General features: G+C 57.6%; 2 protein-coding genes across 7 annotated transcripts in view; one reads left to right on the plus strand and one right to left on the minus strand.

The window, feature by feature from the left end:
- Window positions 1-536: 536 nt before the first annotated feature.
- GATA2 (GATA binding protein 2) lies at window positions 537-8,717 on the plus strand. The gene is made up of 6 exons (XM_067755659.1): window positions 537-737; window positions 1,400-1,676; window positions 2,093-2,734; window positions 4,381-4,526; window positions 6,337-6,462; window positions 6,893-8,717. The coding sequence occupies exons 2-6, from the start codon at window positions 1,448-1,450 to the stop codon at window positions 7,190-7,192; spliced, it is 1,443 nt and encodes a 480-aa protein (XP_067611760.1). The 5' UTR covers window positions 537-737; window positions 1,400-1,447; the 3' UTR covers window positions 7,193-8,717.
- Window positions 7,511-19,634, minus strand: part of EEFSEC (eukaryotic elongation factor, selenocysteine-tRNA specific) — a 204,717-nt gene continuing 192,593 nt past the window's right edge. Inside the window, exons 7-12 of one of the 6 annotated variants that reach the window (XR_010947203.1) lie at window positions 16,727-16,849; window positions 16,082-16,170; window positions 13,088-15,159; window positions 12,131-12,261; window positions 11,267-11,417; window positions 7,511-7,771 (exon numbers count right to left, since the gene is read on the minus strand). The gene's annotated coding sequence lies outside the window, so the exon portion shown is untranslated. Of the gene's footprint in view, window positions 7,772-11,266; window positions 11,418-12,130; window positions 12,262-13,087; window positions 16,850-19,634 lie in introns of all 6 variants that reach the window. The other 5 variants (XR_010947200.1, XR_010947201.1, XR_010947202.1 and 2 more) reach the window with 5 other exon arrangements.

A 19,634-nucleotide genomic window follows, 5' to 3' on the forward strand; every position in this document is an offset into this window, starting at 1 on the left:
GATCCTGCTGTCCCGCAGCAGTCCTCCCACCCCACCCCCCACCCCCCGCTTAGCCAGAGCCCCAGTTGGGGCAGGGAACAGTGTCGGTAGGTAGTTGGACTCCCATGGCCACGTTCAGTGGTAAAGGAGGTGGGATCCGAGAGAGTGGTAGGGCTGGGGTCCCGGGGAGAGGACACCCAAACACCCAGAGGGTGCGCGGCCCAGGCTCCCGGGGAGGGGGCCCAGTTGGAGGTTAGTTACTGGGAAGAGGGCCCGGAGGTTAGGGGAACCAAGAGTGTCCGCAAGAGGGGGCGCACAGTCGGCCCGCGGGGTGCGGGTCCTGGGGTGAACGTCGGCAGCAGGGGCCGCCGGGAGGGCGCGGGGAGGAGGCGGGCAGGCGCAGGGGGGCAGGCCCGCGGGTCCGTCCGGGAGTCCAGGGGACCGGGAGTTGCGGGCGCAGCCAATGGGGGGCGGAGGCTGGGCGGCGCGCGGCGCTGATTGGCTGGCGCGGGCTTCTTAGGCGTGCGCGGCCCCCGCTTCATGTCTGTGCAGGAGTCGCGAGCTGGCGCCAGGGCGGCCGGAGGATGCCGAGGGGCCGGAGCCGGGCGGGCCGGAGGCCGAGGCGCGCGCTGACCCCCGCTCCCACCCCGTGAGCCCCGCCATCCGCCCGACGCGCCGTCCCTGAGCCCGCCGCCCCCCGGGCTCCCGCCCGTGCTGCCCGCTCCGAGGCCGCGCCCCCCTCCCGCGGCGCTGCGTGTGTAAGTTTGGGCTTCGAGAGCGGGCCGGGGGCCTGGGGCGCGCCGGGCTCTGAGAGGTCACTGCGGGGGCCTGGGCCCTGCGGGCCAGGCTGCGGGTGACTGCTTTGGTGTGCCTCGGTGAGAGGTCCTGCTCGTGTCGCCGGGGAGTGCGCGCGGGGGGTGGGGGTGGGCTGGCTCTGGGCTCGTGGGGCAGCGTGTGTGTTTGGGGAGGCGAGGTCAGTCCGTGTCAGCGCCAACTGTAGTTCTGTGCGTGTCGCTAGCATCGTGTGCCGCTGTGGGTGCTCGGGCGCCTGTCTTCAACTTCCAGTCGGTGTTTATGTGTTTGTGTACAGGGCTGGTGCGAGGGTGGGGGGGGGCGGTGAGCGTCTGGCTGAAGTGCGACTCTGCGCGTTTGTTGGGGCCGCTGGTGTCGGTGCTTGGCCCCGCGTGTGACCCCGTGCGCACAGGTGCGTGGCTCCGGGACCCGGGTCACCGTGGGAGCGTGCGTGGCTGAGCCGGCTCCCCCACTCTTCTTTCGTTTTGAGCTTTGGGCTTTCCTCCCAGCCGGGACCGGTCTGCGGCTGAACTCGGCTGGGGCGCAGCGGCGCGCGGGACACCGTGTGGCGGGGCTTTGGGGGTGTCGGGCCGTGGTGGCGCCCCTCACGCCCCCTTCCGTCGTGCAGGGACGCCGCCACCGCCTCCGTCCAGGTCCCGGGCCTCCGCCGCCGGCCATGGAGGCGGCTCCGGAACAGCCGCGCTGGATGGCGCACCCCGCCGTGCTGAACGCTCAGCACCCAGACCCGCACCACCCGGGCCTGGCGCACAGCTACATGGAGCCCGCGCAGCTGCTGCCTCCCGACGAGGTGGACGTCTTCTTCAACCACCTCGACTCGCAAGGCAACCCGTACTACGCCAACCCGGCCCACGCGCGGGCGCGCGTCTCCTACAGCCCCGCGCATGGTGAGCCGGGGCCCGCGGGTGACTGGGAGCCCAGACGCCGAGCGCCCGGCGCGGGAGGGGACGAGGCCCGGCTGCCTGCTTCCCGGATGTGGGATCCGCAGGAATCGGAGCAGCTGAGAAATCGGGCCGGGAAAGGAGCGGGGCAGCGGCCTCTTGGGGAGGGTCTGGGCCCCGTAGGGCTTCTGCCCGTCTCCAGCTGGCCTGTGAGGGTTTCCTCCAGGCTTGTTCGGGGGTCCTTGTGTGCCACTGGTCCTTCCCCTCCGGACGGACATTCCTGACTATTGCCGGTTGGGGTGTTACATTTCTGGTTTTCTTTGGGGAGGGGTCACTTGGTTGTGGGGAGTTGTGGCCCTGTGTGTCCGTGTCCCGGCTCGGCGCAGCCTCGTGCACCCTGACCCCTCTCCCTCCCCCCGCAGCCCGGCTGACCGGAGGCCAGATGTGCCGCCCACACTTGTTGCACAGCCCGGGGCTGCCCTGGCTGGACGGGGGCAAAGCAGCCCTCTCCGCGGCTGCAGCACATCACCACAACCCCTGGACCGTGAGCCCCTTCTCCAAGACGCCGCTGCACCCCGCGGCTGCCGGAGGCCCCGGAGGCCCCCTCTCTGTGTACCCGGGGGCAGGGGGTGGGAGCGGGGGAGGCACTGGCAGCTCTGTGGCCTCCCTCCCCCCCACTGCAGCCCACTCGGGCTCCCACCTCTTCGGCTTCCCACCCACGCCACCCAAAGAAGTGTCTCCCGACCCCAGCACCACTGGGGCTGCCTCCCCAGCCTCCTCCTCCGCAGGGGGGGCTGCGGCCCGGGGGGAGGACAAGGACGGCGTCAAATACCAGGTGTCACTGACGGAGAGCATGAAGATGGAAAGTGGCAGTCCCCTGCGCCCAGGCCTGGCTGCCATGGGCACCCAGCCTGCCACACACCACCCAATCCCGACCTACCCCTCCTATGTGCCGGCCACCGCCCACGACTACAGCAGCGGGCTCTTCCACCCCGGAGGCTTCCTGGGTGGCCCGGCCTCCAGCTTCACCCCTAAGCAGCGGAGCAAGGCGCGCTCGTGCTCAGGTAAAGGCAGGGCCAGGGACCTAGTGGACGTGGGGACGGTTTGTGCTTTGCGGGGGAGGGGGCCGTGATATGGGAGATGGGGGCAGTGTCGGTGTCCTGGATCCGGGATGGGTGACGTCCCTCTCTAATGGCCCCCAGCAGATCTTTGAGACCCCAGAACGGGGGACAAGGGACCCTAGAACTTTTGCCCTTAAGTGTTCCTGGTGGCCCCAAAGTTTATTGCCCATCCCCACTCCTCACCCTCCCCTCCGAGGTTGGCCACTGCCCGACCAGAACACACAACGGGAATCCCCCCTTCCCCTCCCTGCGTCTTAAGTGAAAATTCGAGCAGCCTCATGACTTAGCATGTGAGAGAATGCAATATGCAGGTGAGAGCAGTGAGGCGGTGTATACGTGCGTGTACATGTGTTTGTGAGCGTGTGTGCGCGCTGTGGGTGCACTCAGCCCTTCCCAGAGGCTCCAGACCCTTAAGGAATCTGGATCTCCGACTTCATCAGTCCGGGTCTTGGGATTTCGATGGCTCCCAATCTTCTCGGGAGATTTCACCCCCACCCCCCAGGCAAAGTTCCCGGGACCCGATGCCGCTCCCTGCCCCCTGGCACGTCCTTCACTCTCCCTCCCTGAGGGCTGGAGTGAGGGGAAGGAGCTGTAGGTGCCTCTGCCCCTCTGCTTCGGGAACTGGCTGGGACCGGGCTGGGTTGTCCAGGAATGCGGCTGCAGAGCGGACGCCGCTGTGGCTGGTGTGGGGCTCCTGCTGTCCACACCTCCTTCCAGTCCCTTTGAGACGGGGAAGAGGAAGATTTTTAAAACTTTTGCTGCTGAGTCCAGAAACCGCCTTTTCTTGCCCGTATGGACTGACAGCTTAAACTAAATGGGGAGAAATGTCCGGGGTAACAGCAGCTGTGTGGCTCCACCCTGCCGCCGCCAGTGCCCACTCCCGTCCCACCTCGGGGCCCTGTTTTGCTCAGACCAGCTCGCTTGCCTTTAATTAGTTCTTTCTCCCAAATTTGTTTTACATTCTATCTGAATTCCAGATGGCCCTTGAACAACAACAAAACAAAATACCACCACCACCAGACCAAGGTCACTTAGCCTACTCAGCCTCAAAAAACGAAAGGGCTTATTATTTATTTCATTTTAAAGGACAGCAACTTCCACCCCGGTCCAGGGCCTCGGCGGAAGGCAGGGAGGTGGGGGATTGAGAAGGAAGTGACCGTGGACGGACGGACGGAGAACAGAAAGACGGGGCTGAGGACACAGGACAGGGAGCGGGGACGCCGCTGGGGGGAAAGGACAGGGACAGAAGAGGAGAGGGACTAGGAAGGGGGCCGAGTCCTCTCGGCCCAGCCGGCTTGAGCTGGCGACTCGTGCCCCCCCCCTTGCTGCCGTCGGCGAAGTTTGCTGTAAATACCCTCTCCCGGGGCCGGCAGTGCTGAAGATCCCTGGGGCCCTGGCCACGCTCCTCCCTCCCGCCCCATTCCCCTGCCTTAAGCTACTCTCCGAATCCCACCTCCCACCTCCGGGGTCCCTCTTCCCACCAGGCTGGAGCTAAAAGTCCCACCCTGAAGCAGCCTGGCTGGCCCGCCGGCCCCCTCCTGTGACTTTGTCGGTTGAACAGGCTGGTGTCTCCCCCTGTCCCCTTTCAGAAGGCCGGGAGTGTGTCAACTGCGGGGCCACGGCTACCCCTCTCTGGCGGCGGGACGGCACCGGGCACTACCTGTGCAACGCCTGCGGCCTCTACCACAAGATGAACGGGCAGAACCGGCCCCTCATCAAGCCCAAACGGAGACTGGTAAGAGCGGGCAGCCTGGGCTGGGGGCGTCGGCCTGGGCAGGAGCTGACAGTTAATGACAAAAAGAGCAAACCTTCAAATACAGGTGCTCTGGCGCCTGAACTCATCATTAAAATCACTTGGGTGTCAGTTGGGGTTGCCCGGCTTTTAGGCGAGATTTCTTTCAGGCCAGATTTCCCCTCTGCAGCCCACCTGGTACCTTCAGGGATCCCCCAAAGTTGAGCTTCCAGGGGCCCAAGTCCGGTCCCCTGGCCTCTGTTAAACTCCTTTTAAAAATAGGGCCGTGAAGTAATTTTCCTTGTAGCCCAGGCTGCTCTCCCTGGCTTCCCCACACAGTCTCCTCACGCTTATTTAAATAAAACACACACACCAACCACCAAAAAAAACCTGCCCTTTATTATTTTTCCATGGAGTCACCTATACTGTGTATTTTCATTTGAGTGATTTTAAAAAAATGCCCTTTCGGATCTCCTGCCGGAGTTTCCTATCCGGACATCTGCAGCCCAAAGATAAGGAAACTTCGCGTATCTGTTTCCGGACTCCGCCAGTTTTCAGTCTCTCCTCGGCTCAGTCCTGCCTCTCGCTGGGCTGTTTTGAAACTTCTAATACCCTCCACTCTGCAAATAATGCGTAAAATGCTAAGAATAATAAATATATTTTTTCAGGGCGAAGTGATTTATGAGGCTTAAATCGCTTGCTGCTTCGGGGGCCCCCTTTTTTTTTTCCCCTGGAGCGAGGGCGGGGTGAGGGCCCGGGTGGTGGAGGATGCGGGCTTGGTCCCTGAGTCAGAATTCCAGCTTCAGGCTGCTTACTCACCCTCACCCCTCCCCACCCCCGTGGCTGCAGGCCGGCCCCTCTGGACCAGGCTGGGGCCTGGGGCCACTCCCCGCCTCCCACCCCCACCCCTGCTGCCCGCGGTTCCCTGGGAAGTGCTCTTGTGGGTTTGCAGAGGGCGTTCTGCTTTCTGGGGTAAAGACTCTCTTGCCTCTTCTCTTGGGAGCCTTTGGCTCCCTTCTCCAGAAACCAGACGTTTCCAGGTCACCTCTGCCCTGCATTTCCTGAGGGGCTGGGGGGCAGTTAGAACTCCGAGGATTGGGGTATGGGGTGCTGGACACGTAGACTGGTACTGTCCAATAAAAGCTGTGAAGATGGACACTTTGTACGTCTGCCCCGTCCACTGTGGTTGCCTCTAGCTCGTGTTGGGACTAGTGATCCTTTGAAATGTGGCTGGTGCAGTTGAAGCAACTGAATTAAATTCTAGTTCAGTTTAACTTAAATGGCCACAGGGCTAGTGGCTACTGCATTGGACACTGCAGCTCGACTCCCTGAGCATTTCACATCCCTGCCCTGGGCAGCTGCAGGGCCCCCTCCTCTGGCCTCAGGGGTTCAGGCACGCCCAGGATTATGGGTTTTCTGGGAGTGCGGCTCCAGACGCAGGTGCTCCAGGGGGCCCAGCCAGCCTTCTCAACCAGAAGACCCCTTCTCAGAGCCTCAGTTTCCCCATCTGTAGCGTTAGATTGTTTGTTTGGTGATGGGGGAGGTGGCTACGTGTTCCTTCCAGCTCTTGCAACCCCTTTGATTCTGAGATCAGGCTTCAGAGAGTCCTTTATTCTAAAGTTCTGTGACGGTTTAGGTCTCCGATTCTAGAATTCCACGGCTCTGAGATGCCTTGATTCCCCTGTGAGATTTGCTGCTCCTGGGCTAAGCTGGCGGGGGCCGGGGTGGCGCGAGGGTCTGGGAGAAGGTGGGGGGGGGGGCGTGGGAGCCCAGCCTGCTGACGCCACGCCTCCCCTCCCCCCTTCCCTTCCAGTCGGCCGCCAGGAGAGCGGGCACCTGTTGTGCAAATTGTCAGACGACAACCACCACCTTATGGCGCCGCAACGCCAACGGGGACCCTGTGTGCAACGCCTGTGGCCTCTACTACAAGCTGCACAATGTAGGTCCGCCCGCCTGGCCCGCCCCGCCTCCCGGGGGACCGCTGCGCTTCGCGCGGCAGCCTCCAGCGTGGCTTGGCTTGGGAAGCCGCCCCGAGCGCCAGAAGGGCTTCCCACGAGGGGGGCGAGCTGGCTGGCTGGGAGGATGGGAGGGGCAGGGGCCGGTGGGTCGAGGACAGCGGTATCTCGGCTTTGGGGTGGGGTTTGGGGGGTGGCGCTGGCACCTCGTGGGCCGAACGCCCTGCAGGCTGCCGGGCGGCCCCACGCAGTGAAAGGCGCCTTTCTCAAGATGGCAGCGGTGCTGGCGGGAAGACGGTGGTGGGCGGTGGGCCTTTGGAAGTGGGCCCCCTCCCCGCCCCGTGCGAGCTGGGGGTGGGCTTCTTGCTCTGGGAAGGGAGCTCCACCCCCTGAAAGCTCCGTGGTCGCCCCCAGGTGAACAGGCCGCTGACCATGAAGAAGGAAGGCATCCAGACTCGGAACCGGAAGATGTCCAACAAGTCCAAGAAGAACAAGAAGGGGGCCGAGTGCTTCGAGGAGCTGTCCAAGTGCATGCAGGAGAAGGCCTCCCCCTTCAGCGCAGCTGCCCTGGCCGGACACATGGCGCCTGTGGGCCACCTCCCGCCCTTCAGCCACTCGGGACACATCTTGCCCACCCCGACGCCCATCCACCCCTCCTCCAGCCTGTCCTTCGGCCACCCCCACCCATCCAGCATGGTGACCGCCATGGGCTAGGGACCGCCCCCCACGGACCGACAGACAGATGCCGGGGAAGGCGCTCCCGGGACGGGGGGGCAGGGACCAGACCCTCGGCTGCCCGTCCCTCCCCGGAGACTGACGCTGCCCTGCCAGCCCAGCTGGAGCCCCACGCTGCCTCACCTGTGGGCCCGTCGGCCGTCACTGTGAAGATGCTCCCTGGGCTGGGGGGCTGCCTCGGCCTCCCAGGTGGGGCCTCCACCACGGATAACTGTTTGGCGAGCAGAAAGGACAACTTTACAAAGACTGGGGGCAAGGGACACACGCAGGAAACCGCGTCGTGGAAGGAGGAGGGAGTAGAGGCAAAAGTAATTTATTTGCTCTTGTTTCTCACGAGGACTGGGAGACTTGGGCGGTCTGAGCTGCCCCAAGTTCGCGGGGCTTCCTCGGCGCCAAGGGCCACTTGACCGTTCCCCGTGCCCGGCTCCGGGGGCAGGTCTTCGGGGACCTCGGCCTGCACCCTCTCCACTGGCTCCCTCTCTGAAAGCGCTGAACCCAGGCCGGGCGCAGAGGGCAGAGACAATCACGGGCGGTCCCGCGCAGATTCTCAGGCCGGGGCTGGGTCACAGGAAGGAAACGTTTTCTTGAGAGGGGAAGCGTCTCTCCGATTGCTCCCCTGGCCTCTGAGGCTGAGGCTGGGGTGACCCGTGCGCCCTAGACGGGTCTGAGCTACAGCCACCTCCTCTGCTCGGCGGACCCCTGTACATACATCCTCCTTCTGCTAACCCCTAAACCCCCTCCTCTCCAACTCTGAGACAAAAGAAGAAAATGTTTAAAAAAAAAAACCTACATAAGCTTAACTCGCCGATGAGTTAGTTGTTTTATTTTTAAACTCTTTTTGGGTCCAGTCAATTGTACGTTGCCACGAAAGCCCTTGCTATGGAAAGGAATAAAACCTACAAACCAAGGCTGTAGCTTCGCAGTTATTTTTGGAAAAGTTCTCAGATCCCACGGCCCTAGGAGGGGGAGCCAGGGGCCAGGGGTGGGGCCTCGGCTGCTCGTGGCTTCCAGGGGGCTGACCTGGCAGGTGGCGAAGGCAGGAGCTGGGGGTGGGTCAGAGCCAGGACCGAGCGAGAGGCCACGACCCTGCTGGGTCCTGGGAGGTGCCAGGGTTCTGCTCTGCCTTGCTGTGGCTGTCTGGATCCTTCCCAAGGTACAGCTGTACATAACTGTGTCCGAGCTTAGATTCTGTATGCGGCAGTGGCGGGGTGCGGTGGCCAGCAAGGACCCGGCCCAGGAAGAGGGTTGTGCTGATATAGTCCAAGTGCAATATGGGGGGCACCACAGCCAGAAGTAACTTATTTTGTACTAGTATCCGCATAAGAAAAAGAATCGGCAGTATTTTCTGGTCTTATGTTTTATTTGGCCTGTTTTATTTTGGACTAGTGAACTAAGTTATTGTTAATTATGTACAACATTTATATATTGTCTGTAAAAATTGTATGCTATCTTCCTATTCCTTCAAAGTGAAAACTGTTAAGAGTAATAAAATACTTTTTGTGAATGCCTCTGGCCTGTCTTGTGGGCTCCTGGGGCTCCTGGGTCCCAGCTGCTGAGGTCATTAAGACCGAATCAGTCCTGCAGCCGGTGATTTGGATGGAAGGGCCCCTGGAACAGGAGAGGGGCCCTGTCTGGCCGGGGTCTGAGGTCCTGACCCTCCTCCCCTGAAAACTGCTCCCGTCTGAATTCTGGTCCTGGCTGGGTGGATACCGGGGAGGCTCAGGAAGGCTACGGGTTCTGCAGCCTTTAGCCCACGTTCTGACCCTTTTCCTAAGGGCTCACAGAACCCAGCAAGGACTGATCCCCCTCCCCATGCCGTCCTCTTCCTTCCACGTTCATTGACAAACCTGGTCACCAGTGTCTTTGATCACTCATGTCATTGACGGCTGTCCTCTTTAATCAGTGATACTGGTTATTGGAGACAGTCATCATGACTGATATTCCTGATCAATGACATGTCTGATCACTGGAGCCTGTGACCACAGACATCTGATTACTAACAATTGATCACCAACATGTGATCACCAATAGTTCATCGATGCCCTCTGATCAGTGATGTGTCTGATCACTGACATCCACAAGATGTGATCACCGATGTCTCCAGAGACTGACCGTGCTCACCAATAATAGGTCTGATCATGAATATCTCTTACCACCAACGTTCCACACCTCGTCACCAGTATTTGTATCCAGTGTGTCTGGTTGCTAACATCCGACAACCGCCACGTCTGTGATCGCCGGGACCTCTCATCACCCATGTTTCCTGATGACCAGCGTGCTGATCGCCACTGCACCCTGTCTCTAACGTCCTAGGTCATCAACAAGTATGATCACCGGTGTCACTGATCACTATTTTTCTCATCAATGACAGATCTGATCACTCATATGGGATCAGCATCTCCAAGCACACAATTTCTCATCACTGATGTCTTCTTAGCAATGTCCTTGGCCACTTTTCTCCAATCACCAACATCTCTAGCCAACCATGTACGTGATGGCCAATGCCCCTGATCGTGGACTCTCACTGTCAAGTTTTCTGACTACCAACATGGTCACCGTCACACTGGTTACTAATAACCCTGACTGCTCAGCGCTCATCATCGTGTCCTACTTCGGTGGCTGCTGGGTCTTCTCACCTTCCAAGTCCCCGACGACCAATGTCCCTTATACCCCGATCGCCAACCTCCCTGGTCGTGGGTATCACCAGTCACCTGTGTCTCTGATCACTTGATTCTCTAAGCATCAATGCCTTTGATCCCTAGAAGATCACACACCACCAAGATCTCTGGGGGGCTCATCACTGACTCTGACCACCAATATCTCCTCTACCCTTGGTTATCGAATACATGACACCAATGCTCCCATCACATCCTCACTCCCCCCATGTTCCTGGTGTATGGTTAATGATATCGCCAACCAGAGATCACTCTGATCACCAAGATCTCTGTGCCACGTTTGAATGACACCGTCTCCCCATGACGTGTGCCACCGTCCCTGACCCTTATTATCATAATTTCTGCTCCCTGCGTCCCTGATGGTATTTGATGGTCACTCCCCGCAGCCCTCAAGTCCCCTGTCCAGGAGGCTCCCCTTCCATCCTCCTCACCCCCAGACCGTGTGCCGGCAGGGGTCACTCGGGGCCGGGGGAGAGACGGGGGAGCGATGGGGGAGCATCCCTGGGACTCTGCCTCAGGACGCCTCTGCCCCTGCTGTGCCACTGCTACCCTGCCCGTGTCCTCTCTGTGGAGAAGCAGAGCAAGCAGGAACAGCTCCGGTGTGTAGCTGGGGGGCACTGCCGGCCCATCTCAAAGCGCAGGGGCCCCGGGCCCTTTCAGGCCCCCTCAGCAGCTCCCCTTCCAGCCCTTCCCCAGCTCATGGCGTTCTCGCCTCCCCTCCTGGCAGCCGTGGCCACAGCGAGGGCAGGGCTGGTCCTGCTGGCCTGCGCCCCGGCTCCTGACTGCAGGTGAGAGCGTCTATCAGATCGTGCACCCAAGTGCACACACACGCGTGCCCGATGAACGCTGAGACGCCAGGCACTGCTCTGGGGGTGGGGACCACACGGCACACGAGACAAGCAAGAGTCTCTGCGCTCGGACAGCTTACATCCTAGGCCGTGAGCACCGCGGCAGCCCAGCGGGGCCTCTGGCAAACGGGCCTACCCGCCGGGCCCGAATCCAGAGCCCGGGCCAGAACCTGGAGTCCAGAGCTTAGAGACCCAGACAGTCTGCACCCAGAACTCAGGAGCCAGAGGCCAAACACAGAGCACTGAGCGTCGCCCCCAAATCCAGAACCTGGGGCGAGGACTCTGAGCCTGGGGCCCGGAACCTGGACCTCGGAATCCAGAGCTCAGAACAGACAGCCCAGAACCTGGGCCTTGGAGGCGGACCCGAAAGCCACAGCCTAGGGCGTGGAGCTCAGAACCCAGAACTGAGTACTGACGACGTGGACCCCAGAGTCTAGACCGTGGCTCCGGACCTCCAGCCAGAATCCAGAGCCCAGAAGGACCACACTGACAGCGGCCTCCCCTCGCGTCTCTATCACTCCCAGTCTTACTTCTTTCCTTCTGCGGGCCAGCGTTACTGGAGGAGCCCCGGCCAGGCATCGCGCAAGGGGCTCAGGTTCCGAAGAGCAGGATGGCGACCGTCCCGTCCCTCTCCCGTCCCCGTGGTCATTCATGGGTTGGCGGTAGGTGCTTCCCAAACATCTGTTGATGAGATCCACTCATTTATCCCACGAATGTTTACTGACCCCACTTGTGCTTGGCATTCGGGTGGGGGATGAAACATACAAAGATCCTTGCTGGGGCCCTGGTTGTGGGGGAGGCAGTGGGGGTCGGGGGGATGCCGCTGAGGAGCACGGGCGGCCTACGGGAGCGGGGGACGCACACTGGCCCTGGAGGCCCAGGTTCAAGGCCCAGCAAGTCACTGCTGAGCAGTACAACCAGGGTCAGGGCTCCTGCAGCTTCTGTGCCCACCCCAGTGGCGATGAGTCCCGCAGCCCAGAGTCATTGTGCTGGCAACAGTTTCGATTCCGTGGCCTCAGAGCCCCCAGGTAGGGCGGGCGGGAGGCAGGCAGGCCTCTCAGGGCGATGGTGCCCTTCTGGCTCTGCGGGCGGCGCCAGGGTGCCCGGGCTGGGTTGGCCTTTGCTCCGTCTGTTTGCACCCAGTGGGGCTGGCGGCCCAGGGCCCTTCCTCCCTTCCTGCTTCCCGGGCTGCTTCTTCCCATGTTCAGTAGAAGAACCCAACCCCCTGCTGTAATTCTTACAGAGCAGCTCTGTCCCCCCCAAAGGCCCTCCTGCCTCCTGCTGACCCACTGCTGGGAACAGGGAAGGGAAAAAGCCTTCCAGTCCCCAAGGCCACAGAACGGACCCCACCCCAGGGGAACCGGGTTTGGGAGGAATGCCTGCATCCACCTCACCTGGGATGAAGGGAAGACGACACCACAGCGCTGTCCTGTGCTGACAGCACGGCCGGCACATCACAAGGCCACTGGGTTTGTTTTGCTTCTAGGCAAAATGACGAAACGATTCCAAACTTTATCTGGAAAAACTAACAAGACCAGCAGAACAAGTCAGAAAATTAGGGAAAATAGAGCGAGGGCTGTGTGTGTGTGTGTGTGTGTGTGTGTGTGTGTGTGTGTGTGTGTGTGTGTGTGTGTGTGTGTGTGTGTGTGTGTGTGTGTGTGTGTGTGTGTGTGACGCTTTCTAATATTAAACAAGATTCTATGATCACAATTGTTCAAACCTTGTGGTTGTGCCGTCAGAATAAGTAGATCAATGGCTCAGGCTCGGGTAAGCCCGAAAGAGCCCCTATTATTTATAAGATAATGGATGATAAAGGAGGTATCCTGATCAATGCAGTGGGAAGGGTTATTCAATCCAGCGGTGTTGGAACACCCGGCGGAACAGCACCTCCCTGGGCGAAGACCTGCTCTGATCTAGGACCAGCAGCCTGAGGTCTGACAAAAATATGAATGAATGGCAAATGATTTTAAATTAGGAGATCCAGGGAGTTCCCCGGCAGTCCAGTGGTTAGGATTCCAGGCTTTCACAGCCATGGCCCAGGTTCAATCCCTCGTTGGGGAACTGAGATCCCATAAGCCGCACAGTGCGGCCAAAAAAAAAAAAAAAAAAAAAATTAGGAAATTCACTTAAAAATAGGTAGAAGATCTGGCCCGGAAGGGACTGTGTGGCTGCAGGGCCATTTCTGCATCTCTCCCCTCAGGAAGCCCTGTCTCTGTCTCTACCTGGCCCCTCTTGCCCAGGCCTGTCTGGGTCTCAGGGACACTGGGTTTGAGTCCTCAGGTCACATGTATTCTATTCCACATTCCAGATTTCTTAAGGAGTTAGTTTCGAAACAATCCACTGCAACCTACCAGCTGGATCACCCAGGTTGGTTCCCCAACAGATAAAATGGCAAAGGAACACTGCAAACCTCAAGGTTAAGTCTGTCCTTTCTAGGAACCAAAGAGAAAAAAGGAAAAATTGTTGAACACACAAGATGCCAAAGCTTCTGGAGCAGGGAGGGAGTGGCGGGATAATGGCTGGGATCACGTGTTTGAAATGAACTCTGAGATCACGATTCCAATTCCAAGACTTGAATGCTGAGTAATCTTCCAGATACCTTTAACAAGAAACTCTGACATAGAGATGTTCAGGACATCATTATTTACAAAACGGAGAGACTGGATACAACCTAAATACTCAGAAAAAGGGCATGATGAGAGTGCATTCACAGAAGACCTAAAGCAGGGACTTGAGCAGGTATTTGCACCTCTGTTCACAGCAGCACTGTTCACAGTAGCCAAAAGGTGGAAGCGACCCAAGTGTCCATCAACAGATGAACAGATAAAGAAGATGTGGTCCATCCATACGATGGAATATTATTCAGCTTTAAAAAGAAAGGAAATTCTGACACCTGCTACAACATGGATGAACCTTAAGGACATTATGCTCAGTGAAACGACTCTGACAAAAAGACAAATACTGTGTGATCCCACTTATTTGAGGTCCCAAGAGCAGTCAGATTCATAGAGACAGGGAGAGGGGGAGGGGGAGCTAGTGTTTGATGGGGACAGAGTTTCAGTTTGGGAAGATGAAAAGGTTCTGGAGGTGATGGAGGTGATGGCTACACAACAGTGTGAATGTACTTAAGGCCACTGAACTGTGCACTTTAAAATGGTTAAAATAGTAAAATTTACGTTATGTGTATTTTACCACAATAAAAAAGGGAGACAGGTGAGGGAACTATAGGACATCCACGAGAAAGCCTTTAAAATGCCTCCCGAAGGTTACGCTCTTAGAGCCGAGTCACGGGCTACAAGTGTCTAACACGATGACAAGAGTCATTGCAGCATGTGGGAAAAGAACTGTCACCAAATGCTAACAAATGGTGACAGCTCTGTGATAGATGATTTCTCCTTTTCCTCCCCATTTTCCAAGTTTTCTGTAACGAGGTTTAATAGCATTAATGATAAAAAGTAATATTTAAAGATAATCCTTGCAAAATGGGAGATAATTTTGCAATTATGCAAACATGCAAAAACTCAAAATACAAAAATGCAGTACATAATAAAAAGACCCCCCCCACACACACACACAGTCAAGAAAAAGAGAAAACCAGGCAAAGGATACAGACAGGTCCTTCCTAATAGACATGTAAATAAACACTTGATAAACATTTGGACAGGAGCTCAACCTCAGAAAGAATCAAGTACATGCACGTTTCGCAAGGAGGTACCACTTTTCACCTCTCCTCTCAGAAAAATGGAAAAGGCCTGCCATAGTAGAAACAGCTGCTGGCATGTGCCATATGTGGGAATGCTGATCGAAATTCCAAGCTCTCCTCAGGTGCACTTCACAGACACACTAGAAATAAAAGCTAAACTGCAGGGTTCTTTGGGGGGATAAAAAGCAAACTGCAGAACAATATATAATGTATGATTTTTTGTTTTAAAAATGTTTGTGTATGGGGCTTCCCTGGTGGCGCAGTGGTTGAGAGTCCGCCTGCCGATGCGGGGGACACGGGTTCGTGCCCTGGTCCGGGAAGATCCCACATGCCGCGGAACGGCTGGGCCCGTGAGCCATGGCCGCTGAGCCTGCGCGTCCGGAGCCTGCGCTCCGCGACGAAAAGGCCACAACAGTGAGAGGCCCGCGTACCACACACACAAAAAAAAATGTTTGTGTACATATAGAAAAAAACCCGGGAAGACATATGCCTAATGAATAACAGTGGTTACTTCCGGGAAGTATGAGAGACCGGGGTGGTGAGAGGGTACTTTTCACTTTATAAACTTGGGCTAATATTTTAAGGTGTTATGTGCCACTTTTGTAATGTAGGAGATAATCATTCACAAAACCTTTTTTCTTTTCTCTGCCTTGTTCCTGGTTGGTCTCTCTCCCTGGGATGTTCTCCCCTTCAGATTTGCCGGGAGAACTTCTCTTCATCCTTCAAAACCCCAGCCAAAGATATGAGAGGAAGCCTTATATGAAGTCTCCCTCCCCTCAGCCCCTCAGAGCTCCCTAGTTCCTAACCAATGTCACCGAAGGACAAGGCCTGACTGCGGGGCATACAGAGCTGCCTCTCTCTTGCTGTGCAGCCTTGAGCAAGTGGCTTAGCCTCGCTGAATCCTGACTCCTCACCAGTAAAACAAGACCACACTTTGCAGGGTTGTTACAAGGATAATATGGGGAAGGCAAAGGTTCCTCAGTCCTTGGAGAGCTCACCCAACAAGGAGGTTGCCTTCTAATGCCATTTCAGTCAGTGGGCTTCAGACTGAGCCCTGATGCCCGTCTCCACTCCTAGAAGCCCAGGGTGTTTGGGGACCTCTTTGTTCTTCCTTCCCCACAGCACCTAAGGCTGCCAGGGATGGGAGGGCCGAAGGGACGGCCCTGGCTGTTCAGCAGGTGCTTTCAGCATTTCCTCCCATCCGGCCCCCAAGTGGGCAGGGTACCCTCAGATCATCCTCCTGTATAGCTGCGGACACTGAGTACAGGCAGGGCTGGGGCTCCCACTCCCTGGGATGGCTCCCCCTGGCATGCAGGCTGGAGTGGGGGCGGGGGTCTTCTCCCAGGAGACGGACGTGGTGGACCCAGCCCAGCGGCCTCCTCCTACCACTCCATCTGTCCCCCCAGCCCACACTGCAGGGCTCCCTAGGGGACCCTGGGAAAATGCCGTCCTTATTCCTTCTCCCTGCTCCTCCCCCCAGATTGGGCTGTGCTGACCTGGGGGGAGGGCTGTGATCCAGGTTTCCCAGGCGTGGCGGGGACGCTGGGACGGCCCCTCCCCTTCCTCAGAATTTAGGGATGCAGGGGACGTTTCTACACATTCCCTGAGCCCCCTTACACTGCCCAGCTCCACCCTCACCCACACAGCAGCACGCTGGCCTCCTCATGACCCCCCCGGCCTCCAGCTCGTGCTCTGCGATCTGTCTCTTCAGCCATTGGGATCTTTCATAACCTTTTAATTTAAATTATGAAATATTTCAGATAGCCAAATATATAACTAACAATACAACAGCCCCCCTCCCTGACCCCGTACTGATTTTCTATTCTGTGTAAGAAATCCCCACAGGGACTTCTGGTGGCGCAGTGGTTAAGAATCCGCCTGCCAATGCAGGGGACATGGGTCCGAGCCCTTGTCCGGGAAGATCCCACATGCCGCAGAGCAACCAAGCCTGTGCGCCACAACTACTGAGCCTGCATGCCACAAATACTGAGCCCACGTGCCACAACTACTGAAGCGCATGCGCCTAGAGCCCATGCTCTGTAGCAAGAGAAGCCACCACAATGAGAAACCCACGCACGCAACAAAGAGTAGCCACCGCTCGCCGCAACTAGAGAAAACCCGCATAGCAGTGAAGACACAATGCAGCCAAAAATGAATAAATACATAAATAAATAAAAAAATATATATATAAAAGAAAAAAGAAATCCCAACAAACTCAGCAGCTTAGAAGCACACAGGTTTCTGTCTCACGGTCTGTGGTCAGGAACCTAGGCGCGGTGTAGCTTACGGTCCCACACGGTTGCCAGCAAGATGGAGACCAGGGCTGGGTTCTCATCAGAGGCTGGACCAGGGAAACACTGATCGGCTGTCACGGCGGCTTCCTGCTTCAAAGCCAGTCAGAGAAAAGACTCTGCAAGAGGGACCAACATGACAGCTTATACAATGTCCTGTAGTCCCGGAATGACACCAGGCCCCGCTTCTCCCGGGGGGGGGGGGGCGGGGTAAGCCTAGAACTGGAACTACTGAGTCAAGGGACTCAGCACCCTCACACTGACAGGACAAGGCCAAGAATTTCCAAACTTCTTGTCCCAATTAACTTTCCCACCAGCAGGCTTCGGGAATTTCGCATCCTCACCACCACTTGGTCATTCATGTCAGCCTTTTACATTTTTACCAGTTTGTTGGGTATGAAGCAGTCTCGTTGTGGAGAGATCTTTCTGGAACATGCAACTGATCACGTCCCTCTCCCTCCCCCCACTTCAAATCTTCCCAAGGGCTCCCCACCCTGGGACCCATCCAAGCTCTTGGGCCTGGCATCTGAGCCTCTGCAGCCCTCGTCCCCTCAGGCCCAGGCAACCCCTCGATGTTTCGAGGTTCTGACTTGATGAATTTATTAGGAAATAAACAGCCAAACAGGTCACCCTTATGTTTTCAATGTTCACGTGAAGGAAGTGAATGCCTTTGGCACACAAAAAGCATGGATGCAGCATAACTGCACATCAAGTGATGATTCTGGGCTGTAGCCCAGGGTTCCTGGCCTTGCTCTGGTGACACCTGGCCTGTCGTGTGACTGCAGGAGTTTGGCAGCGTCCCTGGCCTCGCCCCACGAGATGCCACGAGCACCCCCTCCAAGTCATGACAATTAAAAATGCCTCCAGGGCTTCCCTGGTGGCGCAGTGGTTAAGAACCCGCCTGCCGATGCAGGGGACACGGGTTTGAGCCCTGGTCCGGGAAGATCCCACATGCCGCGGAGCAACTAGGCCCGTGAGCCACAACTACTGAGCCCACGTGCCACAAGTACTGAGCCCGCACGCCTAGAGCCTGTGCTCCACAACAAGAGAAGCCACTGCAATGAGAAGCCCACGCACCGTGACAGAGTAGCCCCTGCTCGCCACAACCAGAGAAAAGCCCAGGCGCAGCAACGAAGACCCAACGCAGCCAAATAAATAAATAAATACATAAATAAATAATAAAAATAAATAACATTAAATAATAAAATAAATTTATATAAAAAAAAGTGTCTCCAGTCATTGCAAATGTCCCCTGGGCAGGGAGCACCGTCCCTGTTGGCACCAGCGGTTTAGAAAAAGATGAATTCCTACTGCATCCAGGACAGTGCAGACTGAGAACGCAAACGTGTTTACAGTTGCACGAGGAACACCTTCCCCCCTGGAAATATTATGTTTTCCATGACTGAGGGCTTTGCATCATTTGGAAAGACATCCGCTGTCTAAATCCAGGGCCCTTCATGTGAGTGAGGCTGAGACCAGAGGCCAATGCCGCCGCCCCTCACACCATCCCCAGACCCTGCCGGAACGAACCCCTTCCAGCCCTGCCCAGGTGTCACCCGCCCCTGCCACCCCGCAGCCTTCCCAAATGCCCCAGACAGGCGTCGCCTCTCCCTCCAAAGCTTGTTGTGTGTCTCATTCTCTCTCCCACAGCCTGGGGCGGGGGATCCCTGTGTGGGGTGGGTGAATGGGAGGTGACTCAGCTGAATTCAGCACCTTTGGGGACACTGTGCCCCGATCTGCAGCCACGGCAGGGCTGCAGGCCTCGTGGGGGGCTTGTGCTTGTGTGCACACGCGTGTGTTTGTGCGTACAGGCGTGCACTGACGCGTGGGGCCTGGGTCTGAGCACGTGTGCGGAGGGTGCTGCCTTGTTGACCGCCCCATCTGAAAGGGCAGCCCTCTTTCTGCTTCTTCCTCACGGCAGCTCTCACTGCCTGACGTTAGATGAAACCTTCACTTGTCATCAGTTTCTTGTATCTTTCCACTAGAGTCAGCTCCGTAAGGGCAAGGCTCCATCTAGTGTGTTCACTGGCACATACACCTGCGGCACCTAGAAGAGTGTCTGGACCACAGCACAGGTGTGACAGGAGCACAGGAAACATGTGGGATGGGTGGGTGGGTGGATGATGGCATGAATGTGTGCATACGTGTGCCGGCCCTCACTCTGAAAGACGCTTCAGGCTTCTTCGTTCTATACTTTTTCCAGGAAGACGTAGGAAGCCCCGCAACTCAAGCTGCAGAGGCCCGTGGGTGTTGGGGGAGCCCCTGGGGGTCGAATTCTCCTGGATGCTTAGGATCAGCTGTTGGAATTGGGATCAGAGCCCTTCCCAGGGCTGTTCCCGGCAGTGCTGGGCTGGGGTCTATGGCACTGTTGGCGGGTAGGTGAGAGCTGCTGCCCTGCAGGCTGGCACACGTTGGACCTTGGCGGTGGGGAGGGTGGTCCCACAAATGATGGCTTCTCTCAGGCAGTGAATGCCATCTGAGGCTAAATATGACCTCCAGAGACCATGTGGCTCACCCGCAGCGGGTGTTACCTGGGTGGGGCTGGAGGGTAAGGATGCAGGGGACCCAGTGGGCACCTGTCCACTGGCTGGGGGTGTTGGGCTGGAAGTTCTCCTGGAGGTCCTGGGGAGGAGAGGCAGGTCTGAGCCATGTCTGTGTTGGGACCTGAGCTGAGATCGTCCTGTTGCGTTTGGAGAAGACAGGCTGCCCCCCACTCCCCTCGCCTGTCTGGCGACCCCACCACCTGCCCGGTTCCCACCAGCCCACTAGCGTGTATGTTCCTCTACCCTTTTCCCATTCTTCCTCGGACCATCTGTCTACCAGTCCTCCCTTCACTCATCTGTCAGTCTGTCCTTCCACCCATCCGTCTAGCACCCCCCGCCCCCCGTTATCCACACTGCTGTA

This window comes from Pseudorca crassidens, chromosome 10 (assembly GCF_039906515.1).
Source record: "Pseudorca crassidens isolate mPseCra1 chromosome 10, mPseCra1.hap1, whole genome shotgun sequence".
Classification (NCBI taxonomy): Eukaryota; Metazoa; Chordata; class Mammalia; order Artiodactyla; family Delphinidae; genus Pseudorca; species Pseudorca crassidens.